Here is a 21,534-nt window from a genome sequence, read left to right on the forward strand (position 1 = left end):
ACTTGCAGATGGTCTTCAAATTCTAACAAACCGAAAGAAACTCAAGCAATTTAGAAACAATTTAAAACTCGAAGTCTGAGCACGTTCAAACCCCGTGAAACAAGCTTCTCAATCCTTCAGTGACTTCAAATACTCGAATACTACCCTGGACATTAAGGAACAATTATAATCCCAATGCTTCTTTGCAAAGGATCCTGTTCAAACTTAGACAAACACGTTTCTCGATTCTCAAACATGGTTAAACATTAAATTCCCGTGAATGTTGGACGTCAGACTGTAAAATCTGACGTCCTATAACCCAAGCCCAACCCAGACCGTAATTGAACATTTACTAGTTAAGTTGGATCTCGTTTGTAAAGGTTTGAATACGTTTGAACACAAAGTTTCACTAGTCCCACCGAAACCAGATTATAATTATGTATCTCCATACTCACGTAATCCAACTAGTCCCTACTTATTCAAATCCAACCCAGAACCATATTTGTTCGTACTCGAGCGCCGCGAAGACCCATCGCTAGTGCTCCACCAGGGGGCACGGGCTAACATACTCTACTTACGAATGGACCTTAGTAAACCTTACACGCTAACGCATAGTTCTGCGAATGTATACTTGGTGGAACAAATGATACAGACTCCGGACACCTGATTACAGCCTCGCAAGCAACACACACCGTCTTCAAACATCGTCAAACAGGTAATTTCATAGTTCTACCGTGTGAGTCTGAGGTCTATAGCACTCATGCACAAGTACAAAGGGAGAAACCACTACACTGGCCATCGACACTAGTCTGCTAAGTCCGTAGTCATGGTCAGCGTTCTTCCTCGTAGCACCACACTTATTCCCGAAGAGTCCCCCACATCACAATTGAACTGAAACACTATCCAGGTGGTAGACTATCCACCTGTGTTGTTGGTTTTTGCTAATCGCTTCTCACTGTTCGCGGAATCCCCCAAATCGATTGGAGAGCTCACGTCTGATTTAGGGTATCGCGCTGTTGAGTCTCGGAAAAATTGTTTTTGCACTTGTTCCACCGACTATATTAGAAACGGCAATGATACAGACGGAGCTACACTCTGGTTCCCACGATCTCCGGGCTCGTTTCGATACTGATTACGGTGTAAAACACTAATCCCCTATATTTATAGCAACAACTGTACAAGCGCCGACCGCGCCACTTCGATCGACACTGGCGGGAACCTAGGGTTCGCCTCAACATTAAACCCACCATCACCATTTTATATACTTTGTTATTCAAGCACACACGATGAAAATCATTATTTATGAAAACAACTAAATTAATGTTCCACGTTCCAGAATAAAATATCTTGGGTCCTACGCCATTGGGAACCTAATCTCGTCCATTGTGGATCTCGATTATCTTTCTGTCTCTGACTGTATGTATACAGTGTGTAATCGCCAGCGTGGGTCACGCGAGACCCAGCCACCGGCAGCTACGATCCGTCATGCGAGGGTTCAAGACAATTTGAATAAACATTCTTAATTTTAATTTTGCAATTTTTATAAGCAATTCAGCAATTATTTTTAACGTGTGGTAGGTTCAGTGTTAAACGAGGAATGGCGTGGTCGATCGAGGGACGTCTGAACTTCAAACACCGAATATACATTCTCTATTTCGTTGGATCATAGTTAACGCTACTTTACATCGAATACTTTCGCTCGTCTGTTCGCGCGATGAAAACAGAAGGGATCGAAAGACTTGTCGGGCTTTTTAATACGTTAATGATAAATATTTAAAGAAAACTAATCGTAAAGATCCGAAATGATGCTCTATAGGAACAGATATTTTGTTTATCAATTCTAAAAAAAGTTCTCGATCATCGTAACAAACATTAAATATTCAATTAATAGTTCTGCAACAATATATACACAACAAATAAGTAAGTCAGCTAAATTTTTCGGTATATTTTCAATACATTCTCTACTTGTCATATTCGACAATTATCTCATAGTTTCAGTTCAGAGATTATTCTTGTTTCTCTTGCGAAATCATTTTTAATAGACGCTTCAGAATAATTCGTTTCCATGGAACTTTTATTGTACAGATTCAAAAATACCTGTTCCACGAAAACACTTTTCAAAGAGGTTCCCAAGGGCGACGCTTCCTCCCAAAAATTGTAGATTCGAGCAGACTTGTTTAAAAAAAATGAAAGATAACTGTTTCTTTCGATCCCTGTAAAACAGGAAACATTCGTTCGACCGCTTCGACTCGGTCGACGCGGGCTTATCAGCTAGGTTCTCTGGCGATGATCGATTTAGGGGAATGTAGGACGGTACGTGAGTATCTGCATCTCCTCCCTGCGGAAACCGGCTCGATTTTCGCGTCGAGATCGTTTCAAAATTGTCAACCAATATTCCGAAGACCCTTCATGTTCCATCTACTTAATTAATTTCTGTCGTATACCAATTCAATCTCCATTTGCAACCCTACTCTCACCGATATCATCTTCATACCGGAGTCCCGTACGTTCTCACCAAAATATTTTCAACGCTCTTCCGTGCCCCTAGAATTTCATGAAATTATTTTTATTGCGTTAGCTCAATTCTTAAAAAAAAAAACAATAAAAATTTCGAAAACCTTGTTAAACATAAAGCACATTTGAACGACCAATCCAAAAACACGGAGCCCCGTTCAGCATAGAATTGCAAAGAGTTAAACCCAACCTAAACCCGCCCCGCGAGAAGTGACATAACCACATCGAAACGCTATAACATCATCGAGAAACGACCTCGAGCAGAGCCAATAACAACAGTCCTCTGAACAGCCCGGCGTTTCCGGTTCGAAGCGCTGGGTACTCTCTATTTACAGGACTCGTTTGGAATGGCGCGGTTGCATTGGCTCGCGATTAGTATAGGTTCGCGGTCTTCAGGGGCAACGGGTCCAGCAGGTAAGGTGGCAACGCCGCGGAGAAGGGCCTGGGGCTGCATGAGCCCCAAGCCCCGCCTCCGCCGCCGCTTCCCCGCGTGTTAGGCGAACCGTTGTCTACCGACGGGTCCGTCGCGTGCTTCACGCTCACCAGGTTAGGGTTCGCGATCGGTTTCACCTCGTTCGACGAGAGGACGCTGTTCGAGCCGCCCGGCGGCGTTGCCGGACTTCTCGGCGAGCGTCCTTCCGCCTTCACGTTGCTGGCAACGGGGCTCGAAGCGCCGCTGTCAACTCCCATTCCGCTCTGCGACGAAGACTTCTGCTGGGCCAACCTCTCCTGCTTGCGAAACTTGGCGCGTCGGTTCTGGAACCATACCTGGAACAAAGCAATTATGGTTAGGGTTAGGGTCTGTGCGAAAGTTCAGGTTTGAGGACAGGGGATGTTGGGTTTTGACAGTTTTATGTGGGGTTGGTACTCGTGGGGTAACAAGTTGAAGCTCATTGGTACTGTTGAGGTACCAAGTGGAAGTACATTGGTAGTATTGAGGTACCAAGCTGAAGTATACATTGGTACTGTTGAGGTACCAAACTCAAGTATACATTGGTATTGTTGAGGTACCAAGTGGAAGCACATTGATAGTATTGAGGTACCAAGTGGAAGCACATTGATAGTATTGAGGTACCAAGCTGAAGTATACATTGGTACTGTTGAGGTATCAAGCTGAAGTATACATTGATACTGTTCAGGTACCAAACTGAAGTATACATTGGTATTGTTGAGTTACGAAGTGGAAGCACATTGGTAATATTGAGGTACCAAGCTGAAGTATACATTGGTACTGTTGAGGTACCAAACTTAAGTATACATTGGTATTGTTGAGGTACCAAGTGGAAGCACATTGATAGTATTGAGGTACCAAGTGGAAGCACATTGATAGTATTGAGGTACCAAGCTGAAGTATACATTGGTACTGTTGACGTACCAAACTGAAGTATACATTGGTATTGTTGAGGTACGAAGTGGAAGCACATTGGTACTGTCAAAATACCAAGTTGAAGCACATTGATACTATTCAGGTACTAACTTTAAGCACGTCGGTACTGTTGAAGCACATTGGTACTGTTGAGGTACCCAGTTGAAGAACATTGGTACTATTGATGTACCAAGTTGAAGCACATTGATACTGTTCAGGTACCAAGTTGAAGCACATCGGTACTGTTGAAGTACCAAGTTGAGGTACATTTTTATTGTTGAAGTACCAAGTTGAAGTACATTTGTATTGTTGAGGTACCAAGTTGAAGTACATTGGTACTGTTGAAGTACCAAGTTGAAGCACGTTGGTACTATTGATGTACCAAGTTGAAGCACATTGGTACTGTTCAGGTACCAAGTTGAAGCACATTGGTACTCTGTTCAGGCACCAAGTTGAAGCACATTGGTACTGTTGAAGTACCAAGTTGAAGCACGTTGGTACTATTGATGTACCAAGTTGAAGCACATTGGTACTGTTCAGGTACCAAGTTGAAGCACATTGGTACTCTGTTCAGGCACCAAGTTGAAGCACATTGGTACTGTTGAAGTACCAAGTTGAAGTACACCTTTATTGTTGAGGTACCAAGTTGAAGTACATTGGTACTGTTCAAGTACCAAGTTGAAGTACATTAGTAATGTTCAAGTACCAAGTTGAAGTACATTGGTACTGTTCAAGTACCAAGTTGAAGTACATTGGCACTGTTCAAGTACCAAGTTGAAGTACATTGGTACTGTTGAAGTACCAAGTTGAAGCACATTTATACTGTTGATGTAACATTCTCGACAGAGCCTAGAGGACCTACCAGCCACCTGTCAATATCAAACCATCGACATCAACTAAAATGAGCCTTCAATCACCCATCACTCGTCCCTGACAGCTGATCAGAAAACAAGCACCCGATGTACCGAATCGATCCTCTCACCTGAAGCACCCTCGACCACCCCGAACCCCGTACACCAATTCTTAGCACGCCCAACCAAATGAATAACAATGGTCGTCAAAGACCCAACACGTAAAACGCGTATTTCCACCATCGATTCCACGGGCAAGCCATAGACCGAAAGGGACATACAGTAAACGACAGAGGGAAAGACGAGAGAGTGAGAGAGGGTAAGGGAGAGAGAGAGAGAGAGAGAGAGAGAGAGAGAGAGAGAGAGAAAGAGAGGGTAGGAGACGCGTCAGGTCCCTCTGCTCGTCAGGCAGCGCTCGTAATTGGCTCTAGTTGGCCAAATGAAATATTTAACGAATAAAATAAACGGAAAGCGGCGGTGACCTGCATGTTAAAGTAGCGGATTTATTTGCTTTACCGTTTATCTGACCAGCAAAGCCACCCTCTCCCCTTGTCCCATGTTACATTCCCCTCTCTCCTACACACATACACACACACACGCACACACATACACACACATCTTCGTTGGCAGGGTCTCTCCTCGTCTATCTCTTGTTCGCTCTCGTGGACGTGTGTGCACGTGGATCCCACCCCCAGATTTTCCAGGGGCGGCTACGTTCGAGCTCTGAGTGGCAGCCAGAGACCCGAGGAGGGGGAAAGGGGTGGATTCAGAGAAAGAAAGAGGGGGACAGAGGAGAGAGAGAGAGAGAGAGAGAGAGAGAGAGAGAGAGAGAGAGAGAGAGTCAGGGGCGCGCGGGACACCATGATGAACGTGATTGCCCTTTCCGGACGGCAAACACCGCTATTGGATTTTTATCAGTCGCCGGGGCTGCTGAACCAACCGGCCTTCTGCTACCTCCTGCCTGCTGCTCTCTGTCTCGCTTCTGCCCCAGGAATTTCGTCGACGAAAACTGTCCGACATCCTCCACCAACCCCCTTGCACCCCTCGCGCGTTCGAATGCTACCGCTTTTGTCTTTCGAATCGACGGAGGGTTAATTTTTATCGATGCATCGATCACGCGTCAATGGACGCCGTTGTGATCTCTTAGTTCTAGGTTTTTGAATATTTTAGGGGTCGTTGGCGAGTGGAGGATTCTGTCAGGTTGGGCTGTTGAAATTTTTTGAATTGTTCTTAATGTCTCAGCCGGCGATTTTGATGGCACTGTGTCATTACGTAAGGGTTGAGTTTTGTTTCTCATCCCTTGGCAAGTTTTTGGAATTGTTTTTACAACTACCTTGTGTGGAATTATTTGATGGTGATGGATTATCATATAAGGGTTGATTCTTCCCTTTCGTCCGTTAGCACTTTTTAAAATTAATTTTTAGAGGTACTTTCTAAAGAATTATTAATTCTGAAGAATTGAGTACAACTGAGTGGTGACTTTGAAGCTGTTGCATCATTATAGAAGGGTTGATTTCTCTTTTCATCTCCCAAATTAACCCTCAAGCCTCACGGAGGGCTAATAAAAAATTATTAAATGTTCACGAGGTTTCACAAAATTCTATTTTAATAAAAATATTTTAGCGTAAGTTGTTGCATCATTGCACAAAGTTTGTTTCCGGTTTTTCATCTCTTGGCAATTTTTTGGAACTGTTTTCGGAGGTATACTTCGTACTTGAAATTTATTGCGAAGAGTCGAGTGCATAAATAGAACAGGTTTTGCAAGGGTTAGACGATTTCGAAGGATTTGCGTTTTGTCCATTTACGGGCGCAGTATAATAAAATTACGTGATCTCGCCGAGCAAAAACTAACGTAACACACGCGGAAGCCGGCGGGTACGCGCCAGTGACAACACTAATAATTCGTATTTGGCCACGGACCAAACCCCGAAGAGACCGTAGCATGTGTGCCGTTGTTTGCCGAACGGACGACGACGACGACGGCGTGAATTAGGGAGACTACGTGCCGGCGTTAATGTTAAATAAATACACCGACGCCTAAATAAAATGCAACGAGCCGCACCGACAGATGTCCACCTCGTTTTGGATAAATATTTAAGCCGGAGCTTCGTCCGCGCCGTTGCGTTGCCTCCGCTATACTTGCGTCCCTCCCATACTAAACGCCCGGGATTCCCCATCTTTTTATTTCTGATAACTTCATTTTCACACCACCGTACCGAACCAACCATTCTATCAAACCCGAAGCAAGTTCATTGGAACATTTTATACTCAGTTTTTAGAAAATATTCTGTAGACGCCATTTTCTAAATTGTTCTGTACAATTTAGAAAAATTAACTTTATTAATGTGAAGGTCGGTTTTTGTAAAATTATTTCAGACACATTTTTCATCAAATTCAGAATGAGAGAGAAATTTATTTCATCAACTCGAGGATTATTTATGCTAAATACTATGTGGAAATGTTATTACTTTTTATCAATGTAGATGTTGGTTTTTGGAAAATCATTTTGCGGGCACATTTTTGTGAAATTATTGTGCAGACGCATTTCTGTAAAATTATTTTGTAAACACTGTTTTGTAGATTTATTTTATACGGGTGGATTCGCGTCTCTGAATGAGTATTGGGTAATTATTTAAGGGAAGGGGTGGAGGGAGAATGAAAATAATCACCTAACGCATCGAAATCAGTGTTACACGAGGAGATGAGAGCAAAAGTAATCCGGAGCAATCCGAGCAACTTTCCCTCGTGATTAGAACTCCAGGCAGAACGCTGATGGAAATTGCTCCCCAGGATAACTTTTCTGGAAATTACAACTTTCACCCTTGCATTTCAGGGATATACAGAAATCTAATAAATGTAGGAACTATTTCACAATTAATGGGGGAGGACGTGATGTTCTTATTGAGAAAACGGTACACAATTTTGGAGAAAGCAATTTTTCTATATCTTCTACTTTTAAATGTTAAGAAAAAAGTATTTTCAACACCGAATTTTAAGGGTTTCTTTCACTCCTCAATTCTTTACCCTTACACCAATGTTATCAACTTCAAACTTTCTAAATTCTCGTCCATTCGATCACTAGATTTAACTTCTGTTTCCTTTGAATATTCCCGCGGAATTACCTAACCTACAAATTCTTAATTAATTTTATTTTCAGTCTTTTAAACCTAAGAAAATATTATAAGGCAAAAAGTATGTGAATTGATATTTTGTTGGATGATTTATGCAAAGGCTTATGGGAGCCAACCAGAGGGTGTATATTTTCTTAACCTAACCTAAAAATTTTTAACAAATTTCATTTTTAAAATTCCTATTCGAGTCTGAGGAGACATAATGAAGCGAAAGGTGCATGAATTGGGATTTGTACGTCTTGGGGGTTGAAGGAGGGGATGGAAATTTAGTTAACCTACTAAAATTGGTTAACCTAACCTCCAAATTTTTAACGAATTTAATCTATTAAATTCCTGTTTGAGGGGGTTCTTATGAAACAGAAGGTCGACGAATTGGGATTTACACATTTTAGGGGCTGAAGAGGAGGCAAACTAGGGGGTGGATATTTTCGGTGTCGGTGTAAACATTTCGTCAAGCGAGCCTGTGAGCTTATGGACGGCACATTAGGAATTCTGGTGCGGTAGGAACATCGGGTTCACGGCGTATTTGCTCGTTCGATTAACCCCCGCGATTGTGACTCGCCGTGATTTCCTCCTTCTGGGCCGGTTAACAGAGGATTTCGCGCCGTTGTTAGCCCACCCCTAGGGCTTCCTAAATCAGGCAACCTTGTGCGTCTCGCAACAAAAATAAACCCTTCGGAAACCAGACGTAAATATTGCTAAAATTTCATTTTCCTGGCCCACTCTCAAGAAAAATAAAAGAATTAATTAACTATAGAGAGGGAGCACGATGTTTTGGTAAAAACTTCAATGAGAAAGAGGATACAATTGTTTGAGGATGTATTGTACAACTCTTTGATTGGAACATTGGCGTAGGAGCATACAAGTTTGTGGAGCATGAGCTCCGACGGCCGTCGGATGCTCGACAACCGTCGGAACGTTGTGTCTCCGGTCAATTATGCTGTATGTATAGAAAAACACAATTCTGACACTGAAATAATAACAGCCTCATCTAAAATCCAAGATGGCCACCAAGTAAATGGTCAAGCAAGCTGGTCAAAGATAAAAACAAAAATATAAGAGCTGTGTTTACTCGAATCGGATCGGAGACAAATCTGGAAAAACAATTCCAGCACTGAAATAATAACAACCTCGCGTAAAATTCAAGATGGCCACCAAGTAAATGGCCAAGCAAGTTGGTCAAAGATAAGAACAAAAATATAAGAGCTGTTTTTACTCGAAGGGGATTCTAGGTATAAAAATAATGAATGGATCGGAGACCAATCTGGAAAAACAATTCCAGCAGTGAAATAATAAAAGCCTCGCGTAAAATCCAAGATGGCCACCAAGTAGTTGGTCAAGCAAGCTGGTCAAAGATAAGAACAAAAATGTAAGAGCTGTTTTTACTCGAAGGGGATTCTAGGTATAAAAATAATGAATGGATCGGAGACCAATCTGGAAAAACAATTCCAGCAGTGAAATAATAAAAGCCTCGCGTAAAATCCAAGATGGCCACCAAGTAGTTGGTCAAGCAAGCTGGTCAACGATAAGAACAAAAATGTAAGAGCTGTTTTTACTCGAAGGGGATTCTAGGTATAAAAATAATGAATGGATCGGAGACCAATCTGGAAAAACAATTCCAGCAGTGAAATAATAAAAGCCTCGCGTAAAATCCAAGATGGCCACCAAGTAGTTGGTCAAGCAAGCTGGTCAACGATAAGAACAAAAATGTAAGAGCTGTTTTTACTCGAAGGGGATTCTAGGTATAAAAATAATGAATGGATCGGAGACCAATCTGGAAAAACAATTCCAGCAGTGAAATAATAACAACCTCGCGTAAAATTCAAGGTGTCGGCCAAGAGAATCTCGCGGAGTCGTAGGTTTCGTGCAATTTGAATGATTATCTGTTGGCCGGGCGCAGTTCGAGGCAAAAGAACGAGCTCGCGGCGATCAAGGATTCGTCGAAGACAATCAAATCAGACGCGGTTTAATGGGATTAAAGCCCGGGATGGTATGGCGTGGGATGGGAATGAGAATGGGATGGGATGGAATGGTATGGCGGCCATCACTGGCAAGATCGCCTTCTTCAATTAGCCAAATAAGTTCGGCGTGGTGCTGCAGTCAAAATCTTGATTAAGAGATGCATCGGATGCGATGAATAAATCGTTCGGACAGGATCTCATTAACTCTGTATCCACTCTCTCTCACTCTCTCTCACTCTCTCTCTCTCTCTCTCTGGCATCTGACCACAACTGTGACGGCACACTGTCAATGAGTTACCAGCCCGTTTCGCTGGCCACCGACGGACGTTCGTTATCTTTGCTGAATGATTGATCAGAATGAAATTGGATCAGAATGAAATATTATTAATAGTTAGACGGATTCTCATGAGCATTAAAATTTTTATGCGTCCATTGCCAGATGAGCAAAAATTTTATTCGTATTTTTTGCCCATTTTTAAGAGCTCGGTATTTTTCTGATTCTTTAAAAGCGAAGAAAAGTATTTTGTTCGGGGGAACTTTTTCACTATAGTTGAGAAAGGTAGTATTTTATTTGGAATGTACTTTTTTCCTGCTGGAAATTGTTGATTTTTGAAATAATTTGAAGGAAAAAATCACGACTGCCATTAACAATAATTATTTAATTTTGTGAAACAGTACCAAGGGTCTAATACTAACTAAATTAGAAATTGTTACGCACTCATACCGAACAGAAGTATTAGCAACACTATAAATTTTCAACTAGAAAAGTAAAATATTACAGACATCTTAAAATTCGTTTTGTATAAAATATGCCATAAAGGCTGGCAGTCTAATAGCAACAATTACGAAGGAAATAGAGTTTATAAATGGTCGAGTAATTATACAAATATCGTTAAACGTTAATAAAAAATGTTTAAGATTGTTATAATAAATTTAGTCTCATGGGAATAAAAAGTTTCTGGCGAAAATCGAATGTCTCGCGACAGCAGCAATTCTGGTGACACAATCGGCATTTTATCATACTGAAGCGAGTCTTGAAATTCCCCATGCAATTCCCCATGAAAAAACAAACATGACCTTGAGATCTCTGAACAGTTTCCACCTAGAGAAGAAAAGTTACTATCGAATAAACGAGCGACGCAACTTTTCGTCAAACTTTTCTCCTGCCCTCATAGTTTCACAGCGGCACTATTTATTATACCTATACCATGTACCTCCTGCACTATGTAACAACTATATACGGATCGGAGATTTCTATGCATTTATAATGCACGAAGCTTTCTAAAATTCATTGCGCCGCATAACTTATTAACTACACTACACAGTTTGAATTTTAATATTATTTTTCATTTGACGCTTCTGCTGTGGAGGTTATTGACGTTCCGGCCATTTTGGATCTATAATAATTCAGTCCAATGAACTGTATTTTATTCATCATTTCGCGTTCCGAACAAACGGACTGTATTTTATTAATCATTTCCAATATTCCCGATACTTTGAACCAGTATATCAAATTATAATGTAAATGAAAACTATTGTAATGCATGACAAATTATAATGTAAGAGAGAAACTATACAAAACAATAAATAAATTAATACATTATTTACAAAATCCATAAATTTTACACATTCGTGGCAAAATTTGTTCTCTTGAATATAAATGATAAAAAGTAACCTGACGATTATATGATAAATAGATAGAAGATGAAACAGGAAACAGGATAGTCTCCGGTTAAACAATAAATAAACAAGTAACAGAACAATCGAATATCTTCATATTAGCCGACGTTAGAAGAAAATCCTTGGCACAAAGAAGACCGATAAATATTAAAAGCAGAACGGCGAAGACCGAAGGAAGAAGTAGGGTGTGCTTGTAGTGGTAGTGGTAGTGGTGGTGGTAGTGGAAGAGCGTTTCCGACGCTTAAAGATAAATGATAAATAAAGAAGAGTTCGGAAACAGGGGCGGCAGAATGGGCAATAACACTTCCCGGGGAACCTGAGCAGAGCTGGAAAGAGAAAGGAAGATCAAAAGAGAAAGAAAGAGAGGGATGGTCGGTCGGAAGAAGGGGCTGGAGCCGTCGGTGGCCTCGCACGAAGGGTAGAAATGGGGAAAACATTCGTGTTCGCCGCTGCCGGGGCTGATACACAAGGGGCCCATGCCCGGAGTGTGCCCTGGTAATTGCGAACTCTATGTAGATCCACTTACGGTGATTAAAAACTGTCCTGCTGGGTATCATCCGCCGTGAACAGCGAACGACGCCGCCACGGCCTGCAAACATCCAGAACCAACCCCCTGCAGAACCAATTGCCGGCTTGCTTTCACGCCCCGGAGAACTTTCTTCGACTATTCTTCCCAGCATTTACGCGATAATTCCCCCGAAAAAGTATTATTCTTTTCAACCACCTCGGAATTCTTTTCAACCCCCTAGAAACGCGTTCTCGACCGAAATGGACCCGAAAGACAAACGATTGGCCCAAATCGCTCCTAGACGTGCTTAAAATGCTCTTTGGAGGTGTTGGTAACAAGCACAATAGCTATTTTAGTTTTCTGTCATTTTTTCCGGTAGGTCTAGTGTCCTGTGCGGCGGCAAATTTGAATTTTTTGAACATTTGCACAAATAATGGACATAAATCGCTTGCAGATCTGTTTGAGAAATTTTGGGACGTGTTGGCAACAAGTGCAATAACTATTTTAGTTTTCTGTAATTTTTCCGGATGGGTCTTGTGTGGCGGCAAATTTGAATTTTTTTGAAAATTTGATATTGACCATTTAATATTGACCGTGTTTACGGAATAATAGGGTTACATTTATTTTTCTGTGCCTCCTATTGAACACAAAATTTTCTCATTCAAGAATTTTTTGTTTGTGGTAACATTTGGAAAATGTTAATTTCCCCCTCTTCGCCATGAAATTCAAAATTAGCAGCTATTTTATTCCTCTGTACTTTCCACTAAGCAATTTGTATGACATCTTGTTAAAAAATACATTCCACGTCGCACAATTGTCCAGAATAAACGTCGCCGACAAAGTCTTGACAAATTTTCTCCCCGGGGGCAGTTTAAAAACACTCTCACCTCCCTCCCTTGCTTCAATGGCTTATTTTCACCTTCAATTTCCGGATTCTTTCCACTCGGCTTCGCTTCCATCTACAGTCCTCGCGTCTGTTTTTCTTCTTTTCAACCCTCCCCAACCCCCTGAACGACGACCCTTCATCAGACGAGTCTCCCCCCTCCCTCTTTCGAGAGTTGACCTCTCGTTTCTCATGACGGCTCGCGACCGTATCCCATCGGGAGAAAGAAGCTCCCGTGTTGATTTTCCGGGTCTCCGCCAAGGTTGTCTGTTTCTAAATTGCTCGATCCCGGCGACCCTAGCGAACCCCCCCCCCCAACCCTAACCCCCCGACCCGCCACCTTTGTTACACCTGTCTGCGATTCGACGCTCCGTAAGTGTCCTTCTCAAAAGAAACCGGGAATATACAATTTTCAATTGCAGCCAAATTTTTCTAGATTATTTTAGACGAATGTGCAAATTTTACATTGCATTTTACGATTAAAGGAAGAATTGTGTAAGCAGTTTTTAAGATTCATTAAACATCAGCATCGGAGAAATCATTTTTAAATTCACAGTAAAATGAAGTGCCAAAAGAAATAGCAAGACACGTAAAAAAAAATTCCCTAGAGTTACTAGCTCTCCCCCCTCTCCTCTGTCTTTCACATGTATTAGTTTAAACATTAATTTCATCAGAAGCACTCTAAAATTGGCAAGGTAAAAATCGGTCTAAATGTGGTACCGCAGGAAATCATCGTCCAAACAGAAATTCCCTAGAGTCACTAGCCCCCCTCTCCTCTTCCTTTCAAATGTATTAGTTTAAACATTAATTACACTAAACTTGACAAGGTAAAAATCGGTCTAAATGTTTTACCGAAGGAAATCATCGTCCAAACAAAAATTCCCTAGAGTTACTAGTGCTGTCATTAAAAAACAATCTTCAAGCTTTGAAGTCTAACACCCACTAAATTTCAAATACATCAAAACACAATTGTCCTATAATACAGTTACGTAAGATCGTTCTACAACAACTTTTCTCAAAGATCCTAAAATCCCCCAGATTTCAAGGTCACCCAAGGTCGGAGTTAATCACCTACTCGTCCAATTAATCGAGATCGTTCCACTTCTTTCAAATTGAATCGAGACAGCAGCCCCTCAAACCACCAAGTGTTGATCCACCACCGTGAGCAACCGCCACTCTGTCCGACCACCCCCTAACCTGTCTCCCCATAGAACCCCCATGGAACGCTGCGCTTTTATCCTTGACGGTGGATCCCATCGATGATGGGGCGCAGTCTGTCGCGTGGCGACACGTTTCGCCTCTACTGAGTCACATGTCGTTCCGTATGAATTACAACTCCATTAACAGTCAGAGCAACCTGCGAGCATGCATAATACCAGCGGATCGGCACCGGTGGCCAAGATGTTGATTTATGGGGGAGACTGTCTTCGAAGAGGGAAGCCTAATTGATTAAGTTTCTTGAACGACGGGGGATTTTCATAATTTTTTTATCTTGTACTTTTTCCACTCTTTGTTGGTTTGTAGATTTTGGGGGTTATCGTGGGGGTTGAAAGGCTCGAGGATCAGTATTCCGAAGATTAGGGGTTGAAATGGTTTGGGGAGCTAGGAGTTTCAGAATCTGAGCGATTTTGGATGTTTCAAAGAATTTTTAGGTTAATCTGGGGAGTTTTTGTTGAACCGGTTGGTAAATCGATTTGAATTCGTGAGATTTCCCGCCTTTTCAGTAAGTCTATTGAAATCACTGCTAAATTGTATTAAATTTAAACGGTTTGCAATGTTTCCGAGCCTTGAATATAACTTATTCACCTAGTCTTATAAAAATGGCGAGATTGAATTTATTTACTGTCTGTGCAGTTCCTCGTTAATGAATCGTTAACAAATCCGAGGCAGACATTTTTGCAATGGAAAATGTCGCTTCAAATGACCTCAAGAACCACCCCTTTCACGGGGTTGATGTAATTTTGGAAAACGATTAATTTTTCCTCTAACCATGATTTTTTAATGAGGGTAGTAGAATTCGATAACGAAACGCGAGCATGTTCCGAGGCACTCCGGTAGTGGACCTAGGGTTACGAGTTGGAGAAGATTCGATCTGACAAAGGACTACCCTCCTTCGTCAAGGTGAACCTCCTTGGAAATGGCGGTCGTCCCATGACGCCGCAAACTACTAGAAAATTGATAGTAACTTCGTGCTTAATTATCACGCGCGTATGGGAATTTACATTTACGGCTTCGAGATAATCCCGCGTGCACCTCTCCTGCCGAAACTTTATCGTTCTTCTCGTAAAATCATACTCTTTCCGATTAACAATCACGATTACTACGTCTTCGAATAAAATAATCACCAAATTCTAGGTTATGTTCTCTATTTTGCCTAGCTGCGCGGCTGCTAATTTGTAGGTTATGTCATCTATTTTTCCTAGTTACACAGTGCTCTATAAACGCTACAGTTGGCACTGCAAACTTGTAAAATGGCGGGAGAATGTTTCAATTCGAAATGCTTTAATAAATGATTAAAATACTCGGTTACTATTTTGTCGAGGTTATGTCGCTAGTTTCTAGTGACATAGTACTACACAACTGTAACGGTTGGTACTCCAAACTCAAAACGGTCTAGCAACTGACTCAACGAAACCGTGAAAATAATAAAAGTCCCTAAATTCTGATCGGGATCCTAGTAATCGTGTAGGATCGTTTAAGCTGCCAATTAAGGCAATAGCGTTAATGAAACAGCGCTCCAGTAATGCAGAATACATGCCGCCGGAATTAACCAGCGACGCTGGCAGCTGCTCGTCGACTTTCATTCACGTTATCAGCGTGTAATCGGTCCGGCGAATATCGAAGGCGCAATAAATTTAATCTCTCGGTCTACTACTAGCCGGCCGTTATGGTCCGGATTAATATAACCGTCTGTGATTGGCAATTACGATTATTATTACACGAGACTTGCCACGGGGATCAAGGGAGACGCCCGACACCGGCTCCTTGTCTATCGAAAGACGACTATTTTTGGAACGGGACACGACACCTGCCTCTGGTGCGTCGCCGGAAACCACCAATTCATCATCCATGCATGAATTCTTGAAGAACCGCGACCGTAAGGGGGGAGAGTCATTCACCTTGAATTCATTTGTCTCGCGTGGGGACGTTTTTTCGTTTCATTCATCGAACCTCTAATTATTTAATTGATATCGGACGGCTTCGAGGACCGCACGCGTCGAACAAAATGGCGGCTAGGGATATTTCTGTTTAAACTACATAAGCGGTTGCCATGTTGATCTTCCGTGGATTTAAACTACTTCTTGGCTGTTATTTGTGCGGAGTAATTGTATTGGATAGTGAGGACATTATCTAGGGACAAAGTTAGTCACAAATCTAGTGACAAATCTAGTGACAATTCGTTTCCCACTCAATTTTGTAAAATACAATGAAAAACAGAGGCACCACTATCTACCTCTATTATCTCGAACAATCAAATTAACTTTCAGAATTTGGAAAAGTTCTGGGGACAAGGCAGACAAATGTTTACGATTTTTCTAAACAACGAAATTAATTTTTAGGAATTTGCAAGAGGACTGGCACATCGAGTACTGCAAAGGAGCACAGATTCGATAATATCATAAGTTGCCGCTGTCCGATCGGCCCAGCCCGGCCCGGCCCGATCCGGCCAAGAGCATCTCTCATGTTCCCGGAATCTCTCATACTCTCACGTTCCCACGCAAGAAGTTCAAGTTAATCCGTCAGAGGCATTAGACGGCGTAATCCATCACCTGCCGTGACTTCCAGGTAACCGTGAAAACGAAAATGGGGCCCGGTAATGCAATTACAGGGAGCGCTTGTTCCGCCATCGCCTCTGTCCCTCCATTTCCCGAGCCTCCATTTTGTCCGACGCCGGAGGGAGGTCCTCCGAACAAAACCTAATCGAAGAAACTGCCTCCCATTCTTTACGGACACGTTGATGCTGCTATTTTTTCCCCTAAACGATTCTTAATCGCGACTGACAATTTTTTACTGCACTTGCTATTTTCATTGTTTGTTTATGACACTGTTACCAACATATTCGTGACATTTTTCCGATTAAAATGATTCCAAACACGATACAGTTAGGTTCGATATCTACCTCTTAAATCCACGAAATAGTAGAACCTCGATTATCCGAACTACTCAATGCTCCTGCCGCAATCGTGAATTGTACAAGCAAATATGCTCCGAAGTGTGTCGTCCTTGTACTCGTTTTAATCAGGAAAACGTCACGAATATGTTGGCAACAATTTCATAACAAAATCATTAAAACCAAAAAAAAAAAAAAATTTTCATTGGACAGACAATTTTGTTGGAGTTTTTCCTAGAGAATTCAGGGGGGTATTGCAGGATTCAAAGAATGTGATGAATAGAATTTGTTAATTGAGGACTCACCTGGACTCTGGCTTCCGTCAGGTCGATCTTCATAGCGATTTCTTCCCTGGTGTAAATGTCTGGATAGTGAGTTTCCTGGAAGGCACGCTCCAGCTCTTTCAGCTGGGCCGAGGTGAACGTTGTCCGTATCCGTCGCTGTTTCCTCTTCTCCGCTAAACCGTCGTGACCGGAATACGCTTTGTACCCTAACCCACCTGAAAACCAACGTGCAACATTAATTAACAATCTCCGAAAATCTGGCATCAATGCCCAAAACGGATCCACAGTTACAAAAGCAATAATCGCAGTCTCAACCCTCGATCTCATTCAGTGCATCTTTGCAATAAACGTTTCACAAAATTTAGCAAATATTATTCAATTCACTTCAAATTTCATATATACAATCTCGATACTTGTATTTCACAATAGCCACAATATAGTTTCCAAATCTCGAGTCGAACGTGCGTTTAAAGTTTTAATAACTGGTGCCTCGCTGCGAGTTCGGATAAGAGAGGTTCCACTATATTGTCGATTACTCAAGCAGATACAATCCAACTTGTATCGTGTTCGGGCTCATTTTAAGCAGAAAAGTGCGAGGAATATGATAGTATTTGTGCCGTAAAAGTATCGTTGCCGACAAAAGTGTTAGCCTCGGATTAGTGTCCGGCGGAACAGTGTCCCCACACGAGACAAGTGACATTCCTCGTGCGTTTCAACTTGGAAAAGCAAAATATGAGAAGGACGCGTTTTCTACAGTAATTACCGATCAGAAGCGGTAACTACGACGATTAATAGAGTTTTTTAAATTTGAAGAAAACGGTTCCGAGAGTTCCAAAAACCGAAAATCTCTGTCGGATTGCACCGGTCTCGCCTCGATCGGGCTTCTAGATTATAGGATATAGGTGAGGCCACGGTACACCGAGGAACGTAACCATAGCAATGAGTGACTGTGCGAGGAGGGTTGTCGAGGGGGGGGGGGTGGTTATGGGGGGCGCATGAGAGAAAGAGTGGCGCACGGTTTAGAACGGATAAAGAGAATAGCAACGATCGTTGAAGAGAGGAGTCGGAGGGGGAGGGAAAACGAACGGGCAAATGAGCAACGGAAAGAGTGACAAAGAGGGGCGGTTTTGTACGGGGGTTGTCGGGGGTGGCAGGAGGAGGAAGGGAGAGGGAGGACGAGACACATCCATTGATTTTCAGTGCCATCTTGTCGTCGTTTCTCGAGGAAACAGCGGCGGCCAGGCTATCCAGCAAGGAGACGACTCGACTCGGTTCCCTGGTAACTTTCCCCTGGGAGAAACGAAGGAACCACCCTCGATCTTTTTCGATGGGGAAGACGATCTACTTTGCCCCGCCCGCTCGTGACACCCCCCGCCACCCCCGTAGATACTTTTTCAGGGATAGCAATTGATTCGGGTTTTATAAATTCGAGTTTGAGCACGTTACACTTGTTTTTACTATTTTTGATTCTTCTTGAACAACGGTGGGAAGAGCTTTCCGCGTGATTATGGCAGGTGGGTATGGTCGTCGTTAGGCCGATAGGAGCAATTTTTTGAGATCGTAGCGTTTCAGGCTTTATGGGGGTAGAATTTGATGAGCTCACTTTTGCGAGGACTTTTCTTTCGATTATTTTTGGTATGGGTGATCAGTAGACTGCGGATTTCGTGCATTTATGGCAAAAATGAGTAGGTGTAACTCAAAACAGCGAAAAGATTAAAAATGTTTAACAATGTCGATATACCATTTTCAACATATAGAAATTATTAATGGGCAAAATAAATTTTTTCTTAGCTCCTATAGATCGCAATTGACGTATAAACATTTTATTTTGTGTTTTATGAAATAGAAATAATCGGAACGAGTTGATTTTTTATTTTGCTTGCTTTTTAGAACCGAGGGTAGACTGTTTTAGTATTTTTTAGATTAGTATAACTAGAAGAGGTATTTTAAATGCTTATGGTAGATGATGATTGTCAAGCTGCCAATTGTGAGAATTCTATAAAAGTGTTTTATCTGTCAGTAGAAATCAAAATGAATTGTTGTTCTGTTGAGTAATTCAAGTAAAATACAAAATTGATAGATGATGATTTGACAGGTTTCTATGAAGCAAAAATAGTTCGAACAGATAATTCGATAATTCGGACCGCTCAATATGTCATCAGAAAAATTAATTTTTGAACATGAACGAATGATTTAATAATTAAAAACCGCACTCAGCGAATTCAGCATTTAGGTAGACGAATTTCATCGCTGTTAAAACGTGGAATGCTCGTTTAATTCATGCGAAAATATTTTCAAAGACGTTTCCCTGATTTCATACTAGTAGAGAAGCATTAGTTTGTATTTAACTTTGGAAGTGAATTATGACTAGAAATCACTACAATCAAGCAGCAAAATACCATGAAGAGAACAAATCAATTTTGCCAAGAACAAACAAAAATCTCAACTCAAAGATTCATCCACAAAAATCAGCCTCAAATCCAAAACCACAAATGTAATTAGAATCTACCTTTATTTTTGGCCCAACTGACGTCTAACAAAAAATCAAGAAGTCTAAAACAACAGTCAAGCAGGACATTAAATTAACAGCATTGCTAATTAAGAGCTAAGGATCTATATTAAAAAAAACAACAGATAAAGTACAAGATTCAAAATTAAATTATACCAAATAAGACATACCTAATAGAACGAGCACATTTAAACCACGAATAAAATGCTAATCTTTGTGTGGACAACAAAACTTAATAAATTATATCAAAGTTTCGATACCCAAGACTTTTTACAAATTAATATAACAGTGTCCAGAAATGGACGTTCAAAATAGTTAAAAAAATATAGTAAATGGGTACCGTGGTACCAAGATCATAAATTGAACTTTACAAGGTGAGTCTACTATACATACAGAGCCAGTCACTTAACTGTATCTTTGTATTCTTTAATTAACCACTAATTTTACACATAACAATAAAAAAACCCAAAGAATTACCGCGATGCATACTTCGCTCAATACCAAACAACTTTTATCTGAAACATTTTCTTATACAACGAATAGTCCACGAGTAAATTGAGATAGTACAATTAAGTGCCTGGCTCTGTAATAACAAGAAAAACATAGGGCCCCGTGACCAATTTCTCTGCCAACCATTTCCCCAAACAACAATACCCGAAACGATGAAACAAAACAAAACATAGCACCACTACACAACACCCTGTATACCCACAAAAATTTAATTTCACTTACAACTCCCCACCCCCCCCCCAAAAAAAAACAATACACAAAACGATAACAGTAACCAAAACATAGGGCCCCGAGGGCCACCTTCTCCCAAACAACAATACACCAAATATACATCCAACAGTACATCAAATAAAACAATAGGGCACTACTATACTATACACAATACAGTGATGAAAAGATAAGGCCCCCCAATTTCTCCTCCAACATATTTCCAAAAAAAAAAAGAAGAACGGTACATCATGCGATCAAAGAAACCAAAAACGAAATGGGGACTCACTCTGTAAATTAATGGCGGACGGGAAAATAGCGTGCCGGTGCACGTCCTGGGACCTGGCGGCCATCACGGAGCACGGCGTTGCGTGGGCCCCATGGTGCGCGTGGGCATGAGAGTGGCCCGTGTGGTGTGCCCCCAGGGGCGCCGTTGCCCCTGTGCTACCGGCGCCCGCGTTCCCCGGGTACCCGGCAGCCCGCGCGGCAGTATAACGATACGCTGCCTGGCTCATCTGCGAGCATGAGCTCAGGTCCCCGTACCCACATTGCATTTCACTGGCGGCCAGAGCGCAGCTAGACGCCTCGAAACCTGCGGCCGCGGCGGCTGCCGCTTGATTCAAGTACGAGTAATCCATCGTTCACTTTCCACACTGTCAGTTATTAATAATTACTCCTACACAAGGTCACCTGGCCGACTCATCTGAACTCTGTTATTTGACCACTTTCCAGCTAGGTCTCGGTTAATCGATTTTGAAAGTTAGCGAGTTAGTCGGTTCACTTGGCGTTGATCTGATGGCGGAGTTGCGGGTCTAGGTTGTTCATCCGACGGCGCACAGTGTGGGGTTATTGGTAGACTCTTCGTAGACCCTGATACACTCACTAGTAGACTCTTCGGACTCGATTCTTCAGCTTGGTCTTCCAATCTCTTGGTCTTGATGAGCTTGAAGAGTGATCGAGATTGTAGCTTGATCAGGTGATACAACTGGTGGCTAGCGACGGATAGGCATTCTCGATCCCATGGTCTGTACTTTCCACAG

The 21,534-nt window shown here is 41.9% G+C and overlaps 1 protein-coding gene across 1 annotated transcript; it reads right to left on the reverse strand.

Moving 5' to 3' along the window:
- Positions 1–2,754: 2,754 nt before the first annotated feature.
- LOC143358763 (uncharacterized) lies at positions 2,755–21,132 on the reverse strand. The gene is made up of 3 exons (XM_076796186.1): positions 20,784–21,132; positions 17,290–17,483; positions 2,755–3,261 (listed from the first exon to the last, which is right to left on the reverse strand). Exons 1-3 carry the CDS (start codon positions 21,130–21,132, stop codon positions 2,866–2,868), a joined length of 939 nt encoding a protein of 312 aa, XP_076652301.1. The 3' UTR covers positions 2,755–2,865.
- Positions 21,133–21,534: the final 402 nt, after the last annotated feature.

The sequence above is a fragment of the Halictus rubicundus genome, chromosome 11, assembly GCF_050948215.1.
Source record: "Halictus rubicundus isolate RS-2024b chromosome 11, iyHalRubi1_principal, whole genome shotgun sequence".
NCBI lineage: Eukaryota > Metazoa > Arthropoda > Insecta > Hymenoptera > Halictidae > Halictus > Halictus rubicundus.